Genomic DNA, 24,806 nt, shown 5'->3' on the forward strand with positions numbered 1-24,806 from the left:
CAATATGAAACCCAAGCCAACTTAGTAGGCAACTCTTTTTATTGAGGGAGAATAAAAAAATACTTGATGACTTTAAAAATGACTGATAGTTAGTTAGTTGTGTAGAGAAAGAGAGGAAGAAGTGCACCGCTAAAAATAGTGCAACGGAATGACAAAACTCCAAAGAGGTTGTTCTGTTTTGTATTCCAACAGAGACAAGACAGAGTATAAAGCAGACGAAAGAGAGAGTGTTTAAACAGGAAGCACCGCTATTCATTTTCTACACTAAGCTTCCAGGAAAGGTAAATTTCTCCCATCATAAACCCTAATTTCATGTGATTACAATAAATAATGACAACAGAATTGTAAAACACAATGGAAAAACTTGAATTGAGCTCGATTAGTTGATTTTTTTGCTGTTTCCGTATGAAATATAATAAAAAGTCTGCATGTGTTGATTCGTTGAATGAGCTGAATCTTTGCTTTGCTTTGCGTTCATTTGATTTGTTGTTTGGATAGTTCAATTTGAATTATCTTTTGTATGATGGAAATTCATTTATAGAAATGTTGACATATCATAATACCAAAATTCAGAAAATTTGCCGCTTGAGTTTATGTTCTCTACTTGTGGTTGCAGTTATCTAAAACCTGAGGTTTAATTGTGCATGTATTCGTTTCGTTTGGATCATGCATAAATATTAGCGACTATAGTTTATGCTGTTATTTGCTGATCCAATTTTTGTTAGTTGCATTGCATAATCAGGTCTTTCGATTTGGGGAGTTTGTGACAAGCAGCATCATGACGTCCTCCATACATGATCTTTCAGGTATTCTGCTGTATTATTTGCATTATTCATTGAATAGTGTTGTAGCTTTTAAGTCTGTAATTGTGGTACCTTTTTCATGTTAGCGTGATTAATTCTATCAATCTAATTGGGACTGTAACTGGATGGGTACTATGATATGGTATGTCTTTAATTAGCAAGTGACGCCAACAGACTTGCCTTCATCTAAGAAAAAAATTCCCTACAAGAACATCACTTTATCATATCACGTTGCTTTATTCTAAAACCATAGACAAAATTTGAGCCTGTTCCCTCTTTGGTTCTCTGATTTTATATCACTTTGCGCATTTCTTTTGTTTTGCTTCATAGAAACACTTGGTGTGCCTTTAATTTATTTGATGTGATTTACGATTGAACATCTTATAGTCTCACTAATTCTAGAAGGTTTATTTCAGAAGAGTGAAAAAGTTTGGTTTATTCTATTCCTCCATTAGAATGAAGTCATAAGGGAGATAAACACGTTGCAGGAATTGTTTGACTCATCTTTTCTGTTTTGGGGAAAGTACAATAAGTAGTTGCTTAGTAGTGTTAAAGGTAAAGGTAAATTAGTTCATAGGATGATCTTTAGTGAAATAGGATGATAGTGACAACTTAAAGGTCCTATGAAATAATTTACCTTTAAGTTAAATGAACTAGGATGATGGTGACAACTACTAGGTCAGAGTTACAAAAGAACTAGGACTGAAATAATAATGCACTAAAGAAAAATGGAACTAAGCACATGATTCATCGATCTAACAAGCTGCAATGGAGATTGAACAATGCTTCAATTAGTTTCCACAACTGGAGAGAACTCCAAATCACTATGCTGGAAAGCTAATATAAGTGCTATGAATTTTACAGCTCTTTGACAAGGTCAACTTGATTCCTTTCCAGAGGTATTTTTATTTCTGTTAATAAGGAGAGAGAGGCTTTTTCAATTGATTCTCTCTTTTGTATGGAGCCTCTACTTCTCAGTCCTTCCCTTCTGATCACTTACTGGATATGGTTAGTGCGGCTTTGGATGAATGGAATGTGTCTGTCATTTCTTGCCTGCTCTTTACTGAAGCTCTCTAGACTCCTTGTGAATTCTTCGGACCCATCAACTGATTTCCTCTACTAAAACAGTTTAACTGGGCCAAATTAAATACAAACAAGTAGTCTAGAATAATCAATAGCCTGCATCACATAAGACTTGGTTCATGGAAAGCTTTGGTGGATGAATGAAAACGACATTAGCCCCTGAAGATACTAATCATAGTAAAACAAGGAGGAGATGATATTAGAAGCAAGTTTACAGCGTAGTAATACCTTAATTCCCAGATTATTAAGATGAAATGAAGCCTTAACAATGATTTTTGAACATTTAAGAACATAAACTTCAAAACAATATTCCTTTGATAAGCAAATATCAACGCCAAAAGAACCAGAAGATACTTCACAAAAAATTGAATTTTTTTTTATACAATATGAAGACTCTGAGAGAGAGAGAGAGAGGAACAATTTGTCTCGTCTTTGGATTTGATTATCAAGCATTGTAAAACTAAAAAGCCAAAAGCACTTATGGATGGTTGATCTATTTCTTCTTCCTATTTTTTTCTCATCAATGAATAGATTGAATTTTGGTTCCAAGAAAACCATTTCTTCCATACCTTAGATTATTCGCTTCCTGTCCATTTCTCTATATAAATTATGTCAATGGAAAGGAAAGAAGTGTTCTAGCATCCTGATTAAAGGAGTTGAAATGAACAGAAAAGGAAAAAGGAATAATCAGCAAGAAGGGATCAAGACAGCAAAGTTCATGTTTAACCAATTGGTTAAAAACTTGGATCCACGTTCATAGTAGTACACAATGCTAGTAACTAAACTACTTTTTCTGCAGATCAGCTCAACTTTATCTCTCCTCACTGATCAACTAACTCATGATTTCAATCGTTGATAGAGGTTTCTGCTTATGGGAGTTTTTCTTTCTTGCATGAAAATCAGCTTTTATTCTTTAGCCTATCATAGATGAACTTGTATTATCTGTGGCTAATATAATATTTCCATGTGTTTGTTAAATAAATTTCAGATAATTGCGAGAATGAACAACCACAAAAGCAGTCAGAGATGCAAAGCCGATCTTCATCCCCTGCAGCTGAATTGTCTGTTCCTGGGACTGTGCCACCAGACATGCACTACTTGATACCTTCTCAACTTGGAAATGCTGATGCAATGGTATTCTTGCTGGTGGATGCAACACCCCCACCCTCTTATGTGATTCTTTAAGTTCTATAGCTGCCCTCGTTGTTCAGTATTAGAGTTCTTGTTAAATCTGGTACAAGAACTCAAAAGATGATGCATGTGAATGTATTGATGTTGGTTTAGGGAGTATTATCTTCATGCTGTTAGTTGTTACTTGCCTTCTTCATCTTCTTTTGTTTAAGTTGATACAGTGCATGCACAACATATGTTCTATAATTAGGTCATAAGAATGGAGAAGAAAGAGAAACAAAGTAAGTATATACATTGTGTCTTTGCATATATTATTTTAATTCACGTGGTCCTCTGAACTCTTCATCGGCTGCTATAACTGGAAGCAATTTTCCACAACCTTCTTCATCTTGAAATGCAGATTGAAATAAGTTTTGCTGGGAAGCATAGGAAACCAATAGTGCAGGGATGCAAGTCTAGAGATCAAATTTGTATTTTTTTTTCCGTACGATATCAAATTAATAAGCATCTAATCTTCTCCTCCCTTTGTGTTTTTTTTTTTAAAAAAATAAAAATAAAAATTCTACAAGTATCTTGGTCATTAGTTTCAAGATTTTCAAACAGTTGAAATGTGAACAATGATATGATGTTTGCCTTTTCCTGTAAATGTCATATGTCATCCACTATTTAGAATGTTCATCTGCCACTACTATTTTTAGACTAATTCCTCAATCATCAAGGTTAAGTTTTTTCATATAAAATGGGACTAAGAATTTACAGTCATTTTTCATGTATTGCAGGCGCAAACAGCTTACCCTTATCCAGATCCTTACTACAGGAGCATTTTTGCACCCTATGACGCACAACCTTACCCTGCACAACCTTATCCAGCACAGTCAATGGTAATGATTTTCTGATTAGTTATATTTTTCATTTGGTATCTGGTGAAGTGTCGACAAAGTTTATAAGCTTAACTGATCCATGGTTTGTCAGGTTCGACTTCAGTTGATGGGAATTCAACAAGCTGGTGTTCCTCTACCATCAGATGTTGCGGAGGAACCTGTTTTCGTTAATGCAAAACAGTATCATGGCATCTTGAGGCGCCGACAATCTCGTGCAAAAGCTGAATCAGAAAATAAACTTCTAAAATCTAGGAAGGTATTTTGTACAAAATGCATTTTGCCATCATTTTACCTAGTTGCTACATTTGACAGCTTATTGGTTCAATGACTGATTTATATTTCCCAGTTCATTAGCCTACCAGAAAATAAACGTCCTAAAGCTAGGAAGGTATCTTGTACAAAATGCATTTTGCTATCATTTTACCTAGTTGCTACATTTGACAGCTTATTGGTTCAATGACTGATTTATATTTCCCAGTTCATTAGCCTACCAGTTTTACCAACCTGTAGAATTTTTATTGGGGTCCTTCTATTTTGAGGTCAGTACACAATGGTAACACGTTAAACCCCAACATTTTTTTATTTATAATGTACTGTATCACAACAATAACTAGCAGAGAATAAAAACGTCAGTAGAGAAAATTGTCAAAAAGCAGTTCTATTCCATCTGTTTAAGGTGTAGTGACAGTTTATGCCTCAAAACTCTCTTGGTGCACATAAAATTCTTAGGTTTTTTGTGCCAAGGTTTTTGCTGCACCATAAGGTGTTAAAATTAAAAACGGTATGTTGATGAAATCGTGATCAAACTCCAATCTAAGAGACGAGAGGTATTCAGTATCAACTAGATGTATTCAAAATCAGGATGTTTTTGGTTCCTCAAAAGGAATTATCTATCATTGGTAGAGATTACCCTCGTTGAGTATCTTCAAACGGAAATTAATCTCTTTGGTTAACTTTATATGTAGCATTAAAAGAAGTTGCAGGCCTAATGTGCTATGAGCTAGATTGTACCTAAAGTTTTTAGGTACAATTTTGACTTTTAGCTATTTACTAGGAAATAATTGATCAAGCCCAATCCTGATATTAGGATTGTACCTAAAGTTTGTTTATTATGCTGCTCCTTAGATATTGGAGGGACTAAATGTCCTCAAACTCAGGGACAAGTGCAATTGTACCTAACTTGTGTATACTTTCTAAACACTTCTGACTTTTTGGTTTTTGTGCCTCTCTGTTTCAGCCACAGAAATGTAGTCAGAAGTGGCTCCTGCTGCCTCTAATTTTTTGATGGTCCATGTATTATTTTTTTAGTTGTACAAGTGTCCAGAAGTTGAGAAATGCGATTGAAGAAATAAGATCATATGATTCTTGAAATTTCTTTCGAGTATGGAAGAATGATATATCAGGAACATCTTGAGCTTGATCAACAATATCTTTTATTTCCTAGTAAATAGGTATAGTCATTATGTCTAATTGCATAGTTTGTTGATAAGGTGGCCGGACTGCCTTATTAGAGTTGTAATCTCTTTTTGAGGATGTGTTTCAACTTTCAAGAACCAAGATCATGGGGGTCTTACTGTGCAAAATAATCTTGCAGCCCTACTTGCATGAATCTCGGCATTTGCATGCCCTGAGAAGAGCTAGAGGGTGTGGGGGTCGATTTATGACTGCAAAGGAAAAGGATGAATCTGATGATAAGTCGAAGGCAATCGCTAATACTGACTCCAACAAAATTGAGGTTACTTCTTCAGAAAATGCTTCTTGAATTATGGCGTTGCAAAGCTAGCAGCTGGATGTGTAATTCCAAGATGCTGTTCTGAGTCTTCTTTCTGAGTTTGGTTTTTTAGATTTATCGTTTTCCGGTTGTAATTACTTTTAGCTGTTTCTTTCGCTGAGACTTTAATAGACACTGAAGGTAATGGTCATTAGGTGTAGCATGTAAAAGTGTTTTTTTCTTCATAGTTATTAGGAAGATAATAAGTTAGCAGCAGTGCAGGTCAATTACATTTGACTCATTACTCACTGTATTTCAGAGTTGATATTATTTGTAGTTGGGCTATAAGTCGGGTTTGCCCCTTGTCTCCTGCTCAAAGTTTCGTGTAATAACTCGTTCATTTTTGTCCGTGGGATTTCCATATTTGTGTATGGACTTAGAGGTGGTTCATCCATGTCTACTTGTAACTGTCACCCCAATACCTGATTTGACCGAAATATACAAACAAACAATAGTTGCTATATTCAATAACAACAAATGTGCCTCAGACGAGAGGGAGTTGCTCGGATGGTAAGCACCCTTCACTTCCAACCCAAAGGTTGCGAGTTCGAGTCACCAAAGGAGTAAAATGGGTGGGAGCTCAAAAAATGTGCCTCAAGTTATCATCAACAATATAGTAATTTTTCATTTGAGCTTGTCTTAGTCTCAATCAAATTTGTAAGAATTGACAGAAACATGGAGTTTTTATAAAAAAAAAAATCATTACACTATATCTTTAACTTAAACGACATTCTTAAATTTCTTAACATAAAATATCCCCCAAGTATTTAGAACTTCACAACGTTCATTCTTTTATTAAAATTTGTCAAACAATTAACAAATTTCAGAAAAAAAAACATGTGCAATTCATACTACTCTCAGTAGCATTTTTCTCCATAATTTCATTATCCGTTGAAAAAAATCCCCCCCAAAAAAATTAAAATTATCTGAGACCTTTGTTTGTTGAAAAGAAATAAAGTTAGGACGGTGTGAACCTGCAAAGGGACATAATGTGCTCTTCTTTTCCTTAATCAACTGAACGAAGCTGGAGCTTAATTTCACACCATCTTCACCTTCTGCAAATTAAAATAAAAACGCAATTAGATCAATAAATTTTTGATGCAATCTAATAGTCGAAGTAATCAAGATTCTGATTTTCATATCTGACACTCGAGTTTCGTTTTTCATTATTAAAAAATGGATGAAATTTGTTTTTAGTTTTAAACACATGAGGGATGCTTTTTATTAAGAAGGATAGTTCATGATGTAATTTAAGTTGGGGTATAGTTTAGAAATGTTTTTGGCCAAAAACTCTAAAAACATGACTAATAATCTAATATAGTCAAACATAAAAATCATATTCTCAAGAAAGCCATTATTAATGGATAACCAAAATTAACCCGAATATTGGTTTGGGTGGCACTCGTAAGTGACCCTAACCTCTTTTTTTTCTCCCAACTCTCCCAAATCAAGTTTCTTCTCTCAAGGAAAAAATTGGGTTCCAAGCTTCAAGCTTGGGTTTCTACTCCATGTATGTGAGAACTTCAGCAATGGGTACCCATTCACCCATTGAGTTCCAAAGAAACCTAAATTTCTCAAGTTATAATTTCTACAAACCTAGGGTTTCTATGATTTTCATGGATTTTTATTGAATTTCATTTTCTTCTTCATAATTAGTCTTCAATTGCATGGTTTTGATAATAATTTCATGTTTTCGATGGTATTTTCATAATCCAATATCATGCAAGTATTTTTCATGATTTAGAATTATGTTAGTTCATATGCATGTCTTAGATTGTCAAATTTTCATGAAATATGATACTTTCAGATAAAGTAGCTTCCAGTATCTTTATTTAGATATCATAATTTAGATGCTTTCAGATTACATGCAGTTATCATAATTTATGAGCTACTCAGTATGATTCAGTATTATTAGATTATACTGTATCCATATTATGCATGTTTTCATTGGGAGTAATACTTGGCACAAAGCGAACTTTAGGGATTAAGGTTTTTTTTTAACGTTTGTGGATCTTTAGTAGCAATTCTTATGTCCCAGATTTACGTGTCATCATCGGATTAGTCAGTATAGACTTTAACTAGTGGATCTATCTTAGCTCAATTATCAGGTTCGTTACCTTGGCAAGTATTGGACACTCTCTTTTCGGTGTGGATGTAGTACACTGAAATCAATGTAGTAGCTCCCATGATTTATGTTGATTTTAGTACTTTTCACACTCAGTATATTTTCAATATTGCATGATCAAGTATTCTAATATTTCTGTTCAGTTTCACGTTATTTACTTGATCATTGCATCCTCATATTTATAGATTCAGTATGTTCAAATATCATGTTATTTTATTCATTCTCCTCATACTCAGTACATTCAAAATGTTGACCGCACACTTTCTGTCTTTATTGTTTGATAATATATGTTCGGACGTTTATCTTTTGGGACATGGTTAGTACAAATTTTGATCACCACAGTAGTACCTAGGTGAGATCTATTCGAGGACGACCCTTTATGTTTCTTTCAATATTGTTATATACTAGTTTTCATACATTTGGAGTTAACTAGGGGTTTGTCCTAACAACTCATATTAGTAGAGGCTTTCAGACAGTCAATTTAGATTTTGTGTATGTTTCAGTTTTGTTTAAATATACCTGATTCAATGTCTTCTGCATTCAGTACTATTAGTCTTATTATGTTACTCAGTGCCATGTCATGCCATGAGGTTAGCCTAGGGTCACTTATAACTCTAAGCATTGTGTCGCATCTAGGGGTAGTCTCAAGGGCATGACAAAAAGTCAGATTTTGTATTTGGGTGATCTCAACGAAACACATGTTGATGATTCTGAACATCTGTATCTGCATCACAAAACGATGCAGGTCGAATGACATCAATATTTTGAATGTACAATATGTAATAAGGTTGAGTGAACCCTAAGGTGGGAATTGTCCTAAAGTAGCCATAGCACAATTACTGAACTGAAGGGTTGAAATGTAATTCAACTAAAGTAAAGCATAAACATGAGATAAAAATCATTTAAGCTTCACAAATAAACTGCAATAAGAACAAATATTGAACTAAACTGGAAAAAAATAATAATAATATATATATATATATATATATATATATATATATATATATTCTTTACTATGGGGAATTTCTCTAACCGACAACCATCACTATGAGCCTCGTGATGATGCAATGTTTCACCCACGTTGTCAAAATTGCCCTATACTTGCCAGAGTATAGAACAAAACTCAACTCATGGATCCATATAAAAGGCCTTCTCAAGAGGCGTTGGTGCGATCCTATCCCATGTTGGTTACGTGGTATATAGGGTTGGGAGTTATCGAAACTCTCACCCAAATCAATGCTCATTAATAGGGGTGCACAAAACCGAACAAAAAATCAAACCAAACCATACACCGAGTCAAATCAAAAAAAAAATCCGACTAATGATTTGGTTTGGTATTAAAATAAAACCCGACTTTACTTGAGTTGGTTTGGTTTTAACTAAAAAAAGTCAACCCGAGACCAAACCAACCCGGCATTATATATATAATTTTTAAAATTTATTTTAAATATAAAAGTTTTTACTTTGATGTAATTTCTAAATATTACTTATACGTTTTCATAATTTTATCTTTTAACATATTTTTCAAGTTTTTTGAGACTAAGAATTTTAAATGGTCCAATAAAGGTTATAGTCCACAGATATTCGTAACTCTAATAAATTAATTCAATACTAAGAATGACAATAATGTTGAATATTTGTTCTTTATTGTTACATTGATTTAGAAATTTAAAATACATAACCTAATTTTTTTATAATGTTTATCCTGTAATTTTTACTTATTAGACTTAGTTTAGCATGATTTAGTACTTTTAAATTATGATCATTATCATTACGACTTATCAATTTGCAATATTTTATTTATATGATTTCATTATTATTTTTTATTAAATATTTTAGTGCCATTATTCATCTCATATTTTGTGTTATTTTTTCTAAGACACACCTTAAATAGTTGTATTTTGGTTGGACTAAAGAAATATTTGGAGCACAAGTTAATTATATTTGTATGAATACTTTATCGGAAAAATCCCAACAAATTGAGGTTTATTAGTTTGGTTTGGTTTAAAAATTTGACACAAATTGTTTGGTTTAGTATTTGGAAAACCTGAACTAACCCGAGGTTGAAAAAACCTGAGGTTGAAAAACCCCAAAAAACCCGAGTTATATTAATTTGGTTTCGTTTATAAATTTAAAAATTTATCACAAATGGTTTAGTTTGATATTTGAAAATCTGAACCAACCCGGTCATGTACACCCAAACTTAGCACTACTCCCAAAAACATATAACGGGATGCTAATGTAAAAGTAATCTATGAGTTGAGATAATTTTTCAAAAAGCTCTCTTCAAGAGGTAATTGAAGCTCTAAGACTCGAACCATCCTTCGTTGTGAGTAGTACTTTATCGAGGAATTTAAATTTTTCTTGAGTGTTAAGGTCACTAGATGTGGCACCTTGAGTTCCAAAAAGAACTAAAGAGAGTTCATTCAAGTCATTTCTAAGTTCTTCTAAGTTTTGGGTCAACTTCAAATGACCATTACTTTTAGCACAGGATGAGTTAGGTGGCCCATAAGATGTCAAATGAAAGATCTCTGAGTGCTCTTTCCAACGCCACCAAGTTTTCTAAATTTTGAGCTCATATGAGGGAGATATGACCATTTGAGTGCAGCCTCTCTAGATAGGGTCTTTCCACCCTAACTAAGGAGGGTATTTTGGTCTTTTCCTTACCTAATCAGATTTAATTCAATTTTAGTAAGGTTTTAGGAGTCTAAACTGATTTGGTTTAGATTTACAATCCTAATATATGCTTAGGGTTTTAGTTGAGAGTTCAAGAAGAGAAAAGAGGAGAGGTTCATGACGTTTGTCGAGATTCTTGAGTTTTGTTGCGGATTTTCGCCATGGGTTTGATCCCTAAGAGGTATGTAAGTTTTCATAGTGTTGGGTTCGTTCACCCACACGCCACTCACGAGTTTCTTTTACGAATTTCATCCATAAGTTGAGTATGTTGAGTTCTTGATAAGTGTTCTTGAAGTTTCATTCTAAATCTTATTTTGTTGGGATTTTGATGAGTTCTTGAGATAAGTGTTAGTGTTTTGAGGGTTGTTTCGAGTATATTACATTGAGTATTCGATTCTAAGTGATTGGGGAAGAAACCATTCGATTCTAGTCGAATTAAGGTCAAAAAACGAATAGAAAAATTTGTCGAAATTGTCTGGGGGAATGGTGGCGCAATGCGTCAAGGATGCGCCAGCAGTGAGACAAGATAGTGCCACTGAACTTTAGGGGCCGCACCCCGTGCTAGGAATACGCCAGGGTCGCTTGCCCCCACTATTTTTCCGTTGGTTGTCCCGTTTGAGTTCCTTTGAAGTGTATCTTCACCCCTTATGATTCTAACTACTCTAAACTACTTCTAAACACCTAGAAATAATTCATAACATGAATCATAACCATGAATTAATAATTTAAATTCAAGGTAGAGTTAAGAGTTAAGTCTTGAGAGTTCTTTCGAATATTTTGAGAAAGTCCCTTTGAGTCTTTTTGAGGAGTCTTCTTCGATTTCAAATGACTTGTTTCAAGGCTTGAGCAAGTGAGTATAAGAATGAGGAGAATGTATTAATGAGTCTATATTATCATCACGAGATCCTTCATATCATGAATCAAAACTCTTGAATTCATAATTCAAATTCAAGAAAGAGTTAAAGAGTAGAGTTCAAGAAAGTCTTTGAGTTCAATTGTGAATCCTTTGAGATCAACTATTGATTTGAGCTAAGTTTTGAGGAAGTAAGTATGAGAATGAGAAGAGTCATATACATGAGTCCCATATTGTTATGTAGACCCTCAAGTCGAGTCATTCATGCCCATAAATTCCACACGAACTTCGTAAACTGAGCATGTTTGAGAGGAGAAGTATCTTTGAGTCCTTGAGTTGAGTAGTTCATGCCCATAATTCCGCATGAACCCTCTGAGTCGAGCATTTTTGAAACGAGTATTATCATTGAAGTTCTTGAGTTCTGAGTATTGAGCTCTATGTATAGTTATGGAAAACCTTGAATTGAGTCGTTCAAGTCCATAATTTGACATGAACCTTATTTTGAGAAGTCTTTTACAAATTTTTCTAAACTTGTTTTAAGACTTGAGCACTTGAGTTGAGAAAGAGTAGAGTTGAGTTCATTTTCTTTAAAATGATATATGGGAACTAAGTATTCCTAAGAGTAAATGTTTTCACATTTAAAAAAGGAGGAAACTGAGATTTCCAAAAGAGTTTTGAGCAGTCGAGTACCATCTCTTTATAGAGAAAGATTTTGAGTTATAATCTCAAACCACAGAAAGATTTATGTTTTTAAACATATGATCTAGTTATATTTTGGGAGTAGTATTGAGTACCGATATGGGGGAGAGTTCAGACAACTCACAGCCTTCATAAACCATGTAGCCAACGTGTGTAGAAAGGGTCATACTTTTTAGATGATTCCTTAATGCTTTTTAGCATAGACTAGTGGATCCATTTAGTTGAAGAGTTCTATAGCCCGACAAGGTATAAGATAGTTCTGGCAGCGTGGGACGTTGTATAATCACATAACTCATAGTGATAGTTGTCAGTAAGAGAAACCCCCATAAAGATATTTTTGTATTCTTATATACACATAATTTACTTTGTATTTTCATTTACAAACAGAGTTTATCTTGTATCCTTGCATTCAAATTGATTTACTATTGTATTTTTCAATATATAGATTTGCCTTCTACTGTTTTGAAAGCTTTCCATAAATTGCATTCTTTATTATTGCTTTATCGAGAGTTGAGTATCTAGAGTTGTGTATCTACTTGTTGAGTTGAGCCTTATTTCAATGAGTTGAATCTCTTATCATTGAGTTGAGTTGAATTATGTTTCCTTGAGTCGACTTGAAATATGTTTCTTTGAGTTGAGTTGAGTTGAGTTGAAAAGAGAAGAGGTACGTATGTTCTTTTCCACCAGTACAAGATTATGTTTATTCTTTAGAATTCCCTTTACATGCTCGTACATTCCATGTATTGAGCCATTTATCCTGCATCGTTTCATGATGCAGATACAATTATTCAGGATCATCAACAGACGTTTTGTTGAGGTCATGGGATATTCTAGTCAGCTTTTGTGAGCCTTCTTACATTCCGGAGGACTTCACCCTTATCTTACAGTTAGTAATTTCAGATGTCGTGGGTCTTGTCCCGATATCCTTCTGTAATAGTAGAGGCTTCATAGATAGACAAAGTTGAGTAATTTTCAGTATGTATCTTCTTTGAGTTGTTTTTACAAACTCTAAGTTATCTATTGAGTAATGTTTAAACTATTTTAAAGTTGAGTATATTGAATATAATTTAGTTTTAAGCTTTTGTATGATTGAGTAGTCTTCCACTTGTAGTCAGCCAGGATGAGGGTTCGCTTGGGGATCAACAATGGTTCTCGAGTGCCGGCCAGGTCCAGGGTGTAGGCTCGGGTCGTGACAATTGAAGTTGTCTGAAAACTCTTTATACCTTTTTTGAAAATAGTACTCTCTTTTCAATGTAAAAATGATACATTTGATACCATTTAAGTTCCCTTAAACTTTTGTGAAAATAATGTTTTTAAAACACTCTCTCTTGGACTTACTTTGATTCTCAACATCAGTGTAAGAAAATACTGGCTCGAAAATACTTTTAAAAGAACTCACTATATATAGGTTCATGTGGAAATGCAAACATAAACAACAATTCAAGAATATAATCTCAATGCATAAAATATTGCAATTCATAATATAGAAATTTAGAATTCGGAATAAACATATAACTCATATCAAGAATTCCATAAAATTGAGGGTATAACCCTAGATTAAACTTTCACTGACTAAATTGAGATGTAGGGCGTGAAGACGAACTTAGTCCAATACTTTGATTAGTATTACATACCTGGATGAACAAAATTCTTGGCAAAACTGGAAGAACACTTGAAAACCCTAGTTTTCTCCTCTTGGATCCTTGCTTTAAGACTTGGAAGCATTAATGAGAGTAATGGGATCGATTAATACTATTTAGATACTTATTTAGGTGTAAAAACGTCAGGATTTAGGCTAAGAAGAGGTGGAAAAACACTGAAACACCCCTCTTAAAAATTGTCAGATCAACTTTACGACTTCGGTCTATGGGACCTTCCTACGGGTCGTAGAACTTTCTATGTTCTGTAGGACCTTCTTGTAGAACCCATGGCTCCTCAATTTTTCTAAGTCTAAATCCATTCTATGAGAACTTCTTATGGCCCGCCGAAGCTCTTACAGCCCATCATGTTGAACCTCAGACACTTATCAAAGACTTGGTATTTTTTCAAAAATCAAGCCCCTTCCTACGATTGCCTTCTCTGGACCGTAAGACTTTCTATTGTCCATAGACCAGGTCGTAGAAATTGGCACCAAATCATTTTCTGCAACTTTTCCCCTTTTAGTCCAAGTCTTAACTTTCGATGTGTTACAATATCTCCCCCTTGGGAACATGCTCCCTCGAATGAGATCAAATTAAGTATGAGAGGAGTAGGGAAAGGTATAACAGCCCCATATAACTCAAAGTACACATAAAAGCTCATGAACTCAAAACACAAAGAATATCTTAATTGAAGAAGTACAGTAGGATGAGTTATTACCTTGGACTGAAGCTGAATCAGAGGAAAAAAGATGAGAGTATCTAGTTTTCATATTCCTTTCGACTTCTTATGTAGCTTTTTCAACAAACTAATTTCTTCACAAAATTTTGACGGATGCAACCTCTTTGGTTCTCAACCTGTGAACTTTACGATCAATAATCTGAACTAGAGTCTCCTCATATGACAAGTTGTCCTTCACACTAACACTGTATATAGGCATAGTAAGTGAAGGATCTCTCAAACACTTTTTTAGCATGAAGATATGAAATATCAGATAGACAACTGCTAACTCTGGTGGTGGCTTCAACTCATAAGCTACATTACCGATCTTCTTGAATATTCGGTAAGGACGAATATATTGGGCACTGAGCTTCCTTTCTTACCAAACCTCATAACACCCTTCGTGGCTGAAACATTCAAATAAACCCAATCATCAATCTCAAACTCCAAATCTCTTTTTCTAACATTTGTATAGGATTTCTGACAACTCTGTGCTATTTTTAACCTCTCTTGAATAATCTTCACCTTTTTCCATGGCTTGATGAGTCAAATCTACCCCTATTAACTTAGCTTCACCAACCTCAAACCAGCCAATAGGAGATCTACATTTTCGCCCATAAAGAAACTCATAAGGAATCATTTAGATACTAGAGTAATAAATGTTATTGTAAGCAAACTATATATAAGGAAAGTGACCATCCCAATTACCTTTGAAATGCATGACACATTTTCTCAACATATCCTCTAAGGTCTTGAAATATGCGATTTGCTTGACCATCTATCTGCGGATGTAATGTGGTACTAAGGTTTACCTTCGAACCCAAACTTTTCTAAAAGGACTTCCAAAACTGAGTGGTGAACTGAGTACCCTCATCTAAAATGATGGACAACGGGACTTTATGAAGTCGGACTACCTCCTGAATTTACAATTTGGTGTAGTCTTCTACTAAATCTATAGCCTTAACTGACAAGAAGTGGGCTGATTTAGTCATTTGATCTACAGTCACCCAAATCGAATCATGTTGCATACGAAATCGGAGTAAACCAGTAATAAAGTCCATATTACTCATCTCACACTTCCATTACGGGAGGGCTATGCTCTAAGCCACACCACATTGCCTTTGGTGCTCAACCTTGACTTGTTGGCAATTTGGGTACTTAGCAACAAAATATGAAATACACCTTTTCATACCATTCCACCTTAAGATTTCTCTCAAGTCATGGTACATCTTCATAGAATCCGTATGAATCAAATATCTAGAACTATGAGCTTTAGTCATGATACTCTCGTAGAGTTCATCTATATTTGGAACACACAACCTTGCCTTGATACCTCAACACAACATCTCTCCCTTGTTCAAAAGTCATTACCTTCTATTTATGAACATTTATTTTTAGGTCAAGTAGGATGGGGTCTTTGTCTTGCTTCTCCTTCACTTCCATCACTAAGGACGATTCCACCCTCACTGAATAATATTTTTATCCAGGCTTATTAATAAATTGCATGAACGGACTCCCAAACGGGTAAGTCTATACACTTCCTTTGCCAACTCATTCTTCCCTTCCTCAACATGAGCAGTGCTACCCATGGACAACCGCCTTAGAGCATCATCAACAACATTAGCCTTACGTGATAGAGAATACTCATGTCATAATCTGTGAGTAACTCTAGCCACCTTATTTGTGTAAGATTAAGCTTCTTCTGACTGAAAACATACTGAAGACTCATGTGGTTAGTGAACACATCCACATGCACGTCATAGAGATAGTGATGCCATATCTTGAGAACAAATACTACTGCCGCCAACTCAAAATCATAAGTCGGGTAATTCCTCTTGTGGATATTAAGTTGTCTAGAGGCATAAGTTATAATCTCACCATTCTGCATCAATACACAACAAAGCCCAAGATTGGATGCATCACAATAAATAACAAAACCATATGTTCCCTCCGGTAGGGTCAACATCGAGAAATAGTCAATCAAGTTTTCAATACCTGAAAGTTTTTCTCACAAGCCTCAATCTGGTTGAAACTAAATTGTCTTGTGAGTCAATAGTGATGAAATAGATGAAAACTCCTTGATGAACCTTCTGTAGTAACACGCTGAACCCAAGAAACTCATTCTATCAGTTGGGGATGTGGGTCTGGGCCAATTCTGCACCACCTCAATATTCTGAGTGTTGACTCGAATTCCCTCACCAGACAATATGTGGCCTAAGAATGCCACAGATTTAAGACAAACTTCACACTTAGAAAACTTGGCATATAACTCTTGATCCTTAAGAGTTTGAAGGACTACTGTAAGATGACTGACATGATCTTTCTTATTCCTTGAGTAGATCAGGATGTTGTGATGAACATGATAACAAACATATACAAATACTACTTAAATACTCTGTTTATGAGATTTATGAATGTTGAATAAGCATTAGTCAAACTGAAAGATGTAACAAGAATTCATAATGACCATAGCGGGTCCTGAAAGCTATCTTCGAAATGTCACTTTTTCTCAATTTCAAATGATGATAGCCAGATCTGAGGTCTATTTTAGAGAAGCAAGTGACACCCTGAAGTTGGTCGAACATGCCATCAATTCTAGTAAGGGGTACTTATTCTTTATGGTGACATTGTTCAACCTGCAGTAATCAATGCACATCCTAATAGAACCATCTTTCTTTTGCACGAATAAGGCTGTAACGCCCCCAGATGAGACACTTGGTAAGATGAAACCCTTATCAAGGAGATCTTTCAACTGCTTTTTTAACTCAGCTGAATATGGTGAAATAGAGATGAGTTGAGTATCCAGAAGAACGTCAATTCCAAAGTATATCTTGTTTTCGAGAGGGACTTTGGGACGATTGTCGGGAAATACTTCTGGGAAATCACTTACGACTGGAATTGACCAAAGAAGTGGTGTCTCAACACTAGAGTCATTAACTCTGGCTAAGTAATAGAAGCACCCCTCGGAGACTAACTTTATAGCCTTAAGATATGAGATGAAATGACCCTTAGGCACTGTTGAATTACTTCTCAACTGTAAGACTGACTCATTAGGAAATTAAAACTTGACTACTCGAGATCTATAATCGACTGATGCATAACAAACGTAAAGTCAGTCCATGCCTAGAATGACATCATATCTATTATGTTTAATTCAACTAAATCAGTTATTGTCACTGTGATAGATGAAGATAGTACAATTTTGATAGACTCTTTCTGCTAGAATAGACTCACCAATGGGTGTAGAAATATTAAACCACTCAAGAAGTTGTTTAAGGTAAGTTTGAAACCGCATGGCTACATAAGGAGTTACAAAAGATTAACTCACATTTGGATCAAGTAAGGCATAAACATTTAGATAAAGGACTTTAAGCATACTAGTGACAACATATGACGAGTTGTCCTGATCCTGGTGACTAGCCATAACATACAAACAGTTTGTTCCTCCATTTATTCATGAAGTAGCATCCATTTGGGTGACCCTATCGGCTGGAGCTATTGAAGAAGATTAGGCTTTATTTCCCCCATTACCTTCCTCCCCCCTCCCCTTTGGGAAATCTCTCAGGAAGTGACCTACTTGACCACATCTAAAACACCCATTTGTGCCATCACGCCACTCTCTTGGATGGTTCCTTCCATACTTAGCGCAAGCTGGGCTTCGAGTAACTCATTGTGCTACGCTACCCTGGGATTGAGAACGTTGTCTGCTAAAATTTTGGAAATTCTGATTCATGTGGTAATTCATATTCCTTGGTGTAGGCACACTAGATAAAGATGGATAAGGTCCAAACGACCTCTATTAAGAGGAGGACCGATTCCCATTTCCGGTCTTCTAATGACCGGACTCATGGTTTGTTGTCTTGGCCCTTATATTTTGACAATCTTTCATATCCTTCAGCTTATCCTATTCCACCAACCGTACATGACTCATAATCCTAGAAATGTCCATGTCCCCTATCAACATAGTCACCTTACCCTCCCTATTTAATAAGCGGGAGAGTTCCGACACAAACAAACTCATTCTACTCATCATTTCAGCCACCATCTCTGGAGCATAGCAAGATAACTCGGTGAACTTAAGGTTGTATTCTTGCACACTCATCGACTCTTGCTTTAGGTTAAGGAACTCTCTTACATTTGCTTCTTAACTCTCAGGGAAAGAAACCTCTCAATAAGGTGTTCTTGAGCACAATCTAGCCTAAGAATGGTACACCTTCTCCCCTAGTCTTTTTCCATTGGTCGTACCATATCCCAACAACACCCTTGAACTGATATGTAGCCAACTTCATACGCTATGCATCATCAACATACATAACCTCAAACCCTTTCTAAAGCTCATCCACATAGTTTTTGGGATCTTTATTGAGCTTTGACTAGTGAACTCCAGGGATTTATCGTCAACAACTCCCAACTCTTAAAGTTTCAGCCCCATCTTGATAGTCCGCTACCTGGCGACCAACATGTGCTGTCACAGCCTGAGCCAATAACTGGATGACATTTCGAAACTCAACAGTAGTGACGTTAGCCTGAGGTGGTTACACAACAGGTGCACTAGGACCTCCTGGTCCAACTAGTATAGATGGATCCTGAGGATTCACTTTTCCTTCTTGTAGGACATCCTCTAACATTTATTCATGGTGATATAATATGAAAATACATGTAAGCACGAATTATAAGAAACCTTTATAAAGTTAAACTCTATCGCACGAACGAGAGTATGAAAAAAAGACAATTCATAATGTTTTATAGGCTCTCTATGATCGATGTGGTGTGTTTCATGTCGATAAGAATGATTCTACTAGACACGACTTTATAGAAACACTAAGACACTTGAACTCTGTGCTCTAATACTAAGTTTGTCATACTCTGAGCCTACACTCTGGACATGACCGACACTCGAGAGCCATTGGTGGTTCCCAAGCTAACCTTTGGCATGACTGACTACTTAACAAAAGATTTACTCAGGTCAAACAACTATTATAAGTTTAAAACAACTGAAATAAAACATCTAAGTCAAATATTGAATCTAAACTATCTGAAAACATTCAATGTATAAGTGATAGTTTTAGCAAAGCATCTGAAAAAGGAAATCCTGAAAGACTCTCAGATATTGTCTATTTATAAAGCCTCTACTGTTTTAAGATAGGCATCATGAATAGACCCACGACAACCTTAAACAACTACTAAAGCAAATAATGACTGGAGTTCTCCGAAAGCAAGGAGACGTCAAGCTAATAAGAAGTTAGGTGATCTCAATGAAATGGTCGTTGATGATTCTGAACACATGTATCTACATCATAAAACAATATAATTCGAATGACATTAGTTCATTGAATGTACAGTATGTAACAAGACTGAGTGAACAGTAACTGAACCAAAGAGCTAAAATGCAATTGAAGTAAAGCATAAACATGAGATAACAATCATTTAAGCTTCATAAATAAAATGCAATAAGAGCAATACTGAACTAAAATAATATATATATATATATATGCGGGTTGGGTTGAAATTGGAGATATTAAAATGGGTTGAAATAGAAATCGGGTTGGGTCTTGACCCGCCCAAGTTTACTTTGGGCTCAAATGGGCTAAAAACGTGTTGGGTCTTGACCAGCCCAATTTGACCAGATTAATCTCAATAATTTTAACATAGTGATATTTAACTTTTATAATCACAATTCAAATTTCAGTTCAAGATTTTTTTTATAAAAAAGTAACAGATGGATAGATAAATCCTAAAAGATGTTAAATATATAATAATTCATACCTTTAATATAGGAACATATCTTAGTAAAGAGTTTTAAAACGGGTTGCAATTGGAGATTGAATTGGGCTCAATTGAGGATTCTCTTAAAATGGGTTAGGCTTGAATGAGTTGAGATTGAACCCAATTCAAATTATCTTGAGCCCAACCCTTAAAATTCTGGGCGGGTTACCTATGTTTGGGTTCATTTTATATATATATATATATATATATAACACTCTTTAGTTTACGGTGAGTTTCTCTAACCGGCAACCATCACTATGAGCCTCGTGATTGTCACACCCCTTTTTCGCGCATAGCGGCGGAAGGGTTTTTCCAATTTAAGTGACGGTATTGATTAAGGGATTATTTTATTTTTTTTAGAGTCGCCACTTGAAATTGAGTTATGGTGTTCCAAGTCACCTTTTTGTTTAATCCCTAATCAAAAGGAAATGACTCTTTATTTGGTTTACGAACTAGAAATTCGGGTAAGGAATTCTGTTGACCGAGGGGAAGGTATTAGGCATCCCTCGAATCCCGTGGTTCTAGCACGGTCGCTTTTATTGACTTATACTTATCTTGATATATTTTTGGATAATTTGTATAGGCTATGATATTTGCTCGCATTTTTATTGTTGAATTTTTATTTGGTCTCAATCCAGATGCGTAACCGCATTCTTGGTCTTGACATTTAGAGACATAACTGTCTTCTTTCTATCACACCTAATAATCTATTTTTTCTATAAGTCTCTACTTTAGATTAATAAAATTTAATTATATTATTGGACAAGGTACATCACTGCATCCTTGATCATTATTTTTATGTCTCAAAAAAGATGCGCAACCGCATTCTTAATCGAAACAAATAATTTTAACGTACCTAAAAGTTTGTCTAATGTTAAAAAGAAAATACTTAGTCCTATTTTTTGTGAATTCTAGACAACTAATCTTTTATTTTATTATTATATTTATTGATGATACTTTTAATTAAATTAATCCACATGTTAACATATATATTAGAATAATTTTATCAAGGTGTGTCACCACATCCTTGAATTTCTTATAAGTGTTTCAAAAAAGATGTGTAACCACATTCTTAATTGAAACAAATATATATTTTTTACATGCCTAAAACCCATCTAATGTTATAAGAAAATATTAAATAAAATCAAATAAAATACAACAAATCTAAACTTCTAGGATACAATATAAATTTTGGATTATCTTATATTCTTTTATTTCTATTCACCCTTAAAGTTAATGTTAAAATTAGGCCTACACATATTATATTTTTATTTATTTTTTATCTTGAAGTTAATGACGAAATTAGGTATACTCATATTGTACTTTTTATTAATCCAACAAAACAATGACGAATTGCTAAAATAAATCTCATTCTTTATTTAATAAATAAAACAACAATAATTTTGTGAACCCAATAATTCCTACTTTATCGTTATTAACATCGAAATCATGAAAAGAACAACATCATGACCCATTCATTTTAAGACATCACAACTAATGAACAAAAATAGATAAATAAAAATAACCATCAATAAAGTTACTTTCATTCATTAAAGAGATATAACACTTAACACATTCTTCATTTTTATCAAATTATGAATAAAATAAAAGTGTAAGAAAACTTATCATAATAATTACATCAAATTCCATGAATAAATTAAATAAGAAGATAAAGTAAAGTTGAATACTGCAAAATCTTAACCGAAGCTCGATTAGAACACCCACAACTTTTGTAGGTTGTTTGTGATGGTATATGTGTTTGTGTTGATATGAAAAAAAAATGGGTAAGGAAGAAAAGATGTGAATGTGTTGGTGAATTTTTTAAAAGAAGAATAAAATAAGGATGTGTATTTTTTGGTTTTTCTATATGTGCCGATTGTGTTTTTTCTTGTTTCTCTTTTTCTGTCCGTTTGTGTTGCTGTGTCCGTCTTTTTTTTTCTGATTTTTTTCCTTTTTCACGTCTGTATCTGTATGTTGGGTGTTTTGGTTGCTGATTTCCTCCTTTCTTTTTTGTTGGTCCTATGTATATATCTATATGAGTAGTAGTAGTGTGTAGGTATATAGTGGTGTAGTATATGTACGTGTGTGTAGATGTGGGGGGGAAGAGTGGGGTAGTGGAGGAGTATGTGGGGTAGTGAGGTAGTGTGGGTAGTTTAGGTTATTATATTTATTAAATTAAATATATATATATATAAAAACCATAATAATAAAAATATTAATTAATTATTTTGAATTAATAAAATATGAGAAAAGTCAAATAGCTAGTCTAAAAATATAATTAAGAAATACTAGCTTATTTATTAAAATTAAAAGAAAACATATATTTTTTGTAGTTTTTCAATCTTTTAAAATAAACTTACTAAAATACAATGAAAAATAAAATATTTAATTTATATATAAAAGCAATATTTATGTACTAAAAATGGTGTAATACCTTAAATTCGGTCAAAAATTACGTGTCTACAGTGATGATACAATATCTTGTCCATGTTGCCAGAGCTGTCTTATACCTTGCCGAAGTATAGAAAAAAAACTCAACTCATGGATTCATATAATTGGTCTTCTCAAGAGGCAGTGAGTAGTCGCCCTAATGTTGGTGTGATTCTATTCCACGTTGGTTACGTGGTTTATGAGGTTGAGAGTTATACGAACTCTTACCCAAATCAGTGCTCAATACTACTCCCAAAATATATAACTGAATTCTCATGTAAAATTACTCTATGGGTTGAGATAATTTATCAAAAAGGCCTCTTAACCTCTGGAGTTGTATTGAATCTATTTGAAAACTTTGTATACCTTTTTTTGGAAAGAACAAATGCGTGTTTTCACGCATAAAAAGAGCATGACACAAAAATTTAGATAAAAAATAATTAAAAGAAAAATAAAAAGACCAAAATAAAAAAATTCAAAATTAATTTCACTTCTATCTTCTTTCCCCACCTCCTTTCCATTTCTTTTTCTCTTACGTTTTTCCCCACCCAGTCCCCCTTCCCCACTGCTTTCCAATTTCTTCCTTTCTCTTTTGTTCTTTCCCACTCAGTTCTCCTTCCTCACGGCTCTCCAATTTTTTCTTTTCTTTTCTTTTTTACCTTTTCTTTCTCCCCAAATTAGGAACAAAATCAAGCTACAATTTGTGAGGAGACAAATCTTATAATTTTGATGGGTAAAAAGTAATTGTTTCATATTTTTTATGAAATCATGTAGAGTGGATTGTGTAAAGTTGTATATAAATATTAAGATATATTTAAGTATTTTTTGTTGACATAATGGAGAAAAGAGGTTTATGGTGTTTAAGTGATGGACGAAGTGGTAAAAAAATTGTGCCTGAATGATTAAAATATAGAGAAGAATGGTGAATTTTAGTGATATTGATGGTAAGAATGAAAGGTTGTGATGGTGAGATCTAATGTTAAAAATGGAGAGAGGGTGGTCAAGAAGAATGAAGAGAAATGGAGTGAAAAAGAAGAAAAATTGATTTTTTTAAAAAATAAATAATAAATGATGTGTAATTTCAAATATGACATGGATGAGGACATGGATGATGATGCATCATTTTTGTTGAGAGTTTTAAGTACACTCAGAATCAAGGGGGTTTAAAATGTTAAGTTACATTGAATTAACGGGTTCAATTGACAAAGAGTTAAGTAAAAGGATCCAGAATACAAATGCATACAAGTACAAGGGTCTATCATACCATTTCGCCATGTAAAAATAATACATTTGGGACCATTTAAGTTCGGTTACACTTTTCTGAAAATAATGTTTTTAAAACTCTCTTGGACTTACCTTGATTCTCAACATCAGTGAAAATACTGGCTCAAAAATACTTTTAGAAAAACTAACTATATATGGTTCATGTGAATACTTTTAGAAAAAACTAACTATATATGATTAATGTGGAAATACAAACATGGACAACAATTCAAGAATCTCAATTAATAAAATATTGCAATTCTTAATATAAGAATTTAGGACTCTGAACAAGAACATAGCTCATATAAACAATTCCATGAAACAAAGGATATAACCCTAGATCAAACTTTTATTGACTAATTTAAGATGTAGGACATGAGGACGAAGCTAGTTCAACACTATGATTGGCCTTACATACATGGAAGAAAAAAGTTCTTGGCGAACTGAAAAAACACTTGAAAACCTTAGTTTTCTCCTCTTGGATCCTTTCTCTAAGACGTGGAAGCGTTGATGAGAGTAATCCGGTCGATTAATACTATTCAGAACCTTATTTAGGTGTATTAACATTGGGGTTTATGCTTAGAAGGGATGGGAAAAGACTGAAATACCCCTCTTAAAAATTGTCGGATAAACTCTATGGCTTCGGTTGACTGTACTGTTGATCCGTAGGACAAGTACTGAAGACCAACTTTGGGGTAAACTTCTAAGGGACCCTTCCTACAGGTTGTAAGACTTTTTACAGTCCGTAGGACCCTTTCGTAAATCCCATGGTTCCTCAATTTTTTTCTAAGTCTGAAATCATTCTACGGTAACTTCCAATGTCCCGTAGAAGGTCCTACAACTCGTCTTATTGAACCGTTATAGACACTTATCAGAGACTTGATATTTTTTCAAAAATCAATCCCCTTCTTACGATTTCCCTATACATAGTAAGACTTTCGATGATCTGTAGACCGACTCGTAAAAA

General features: G+C 34.2%; 1 protein-coding gene across 1 annotated transcript; it reads left to right on the forward strand.

Annotated features, from left to right (window-relative positions):
- Positions 1 to 247: 247 nt before the first annotated feature.
- LOC125840903 (nuclear transcription factor Y subunit A-7-like) lies at positions 248 to 5,660 on the forward strand. The gene is made up of 6 exons (XM_049519879.1): positions 248 to 281; positions 743 to 806; positions 2,875 to 3,020; positions 3,797 to 3,898; positions 3,990 to 4,154; positions 5,493 to 5,660. The coding sequence occupies exons 2-6, from the start codon at positions 779 to 781 to the stop codon at positions 5,658 to 5,660; spliced, it is 609 nt and encodes a 202-aa protein (XP_049375836.1). The 5' UTR covers positions 248 to 281; positions 743 to 778.
- The last annotated feature ends 19,146 nt before the right edge of the window (positions 5,661 to 24,806 follow it).

This window comes from Solanum verrucosum, unplaced genomic scaffold (genome assembly GCF_900185275.1).
Source record: "Solanum verrucosum unplaced genomic scaffold, falcon-dt-bn FXZP01000194.1, whole genome shotgun sequence".
Taxonomy (NCBI): domain Eukaryota; kingdom Viridiplantae; phylum Streptophyta; class Magnoliopsida; order Solanales; family Solanaceae; genus Solanum; species Solanum verrucosum.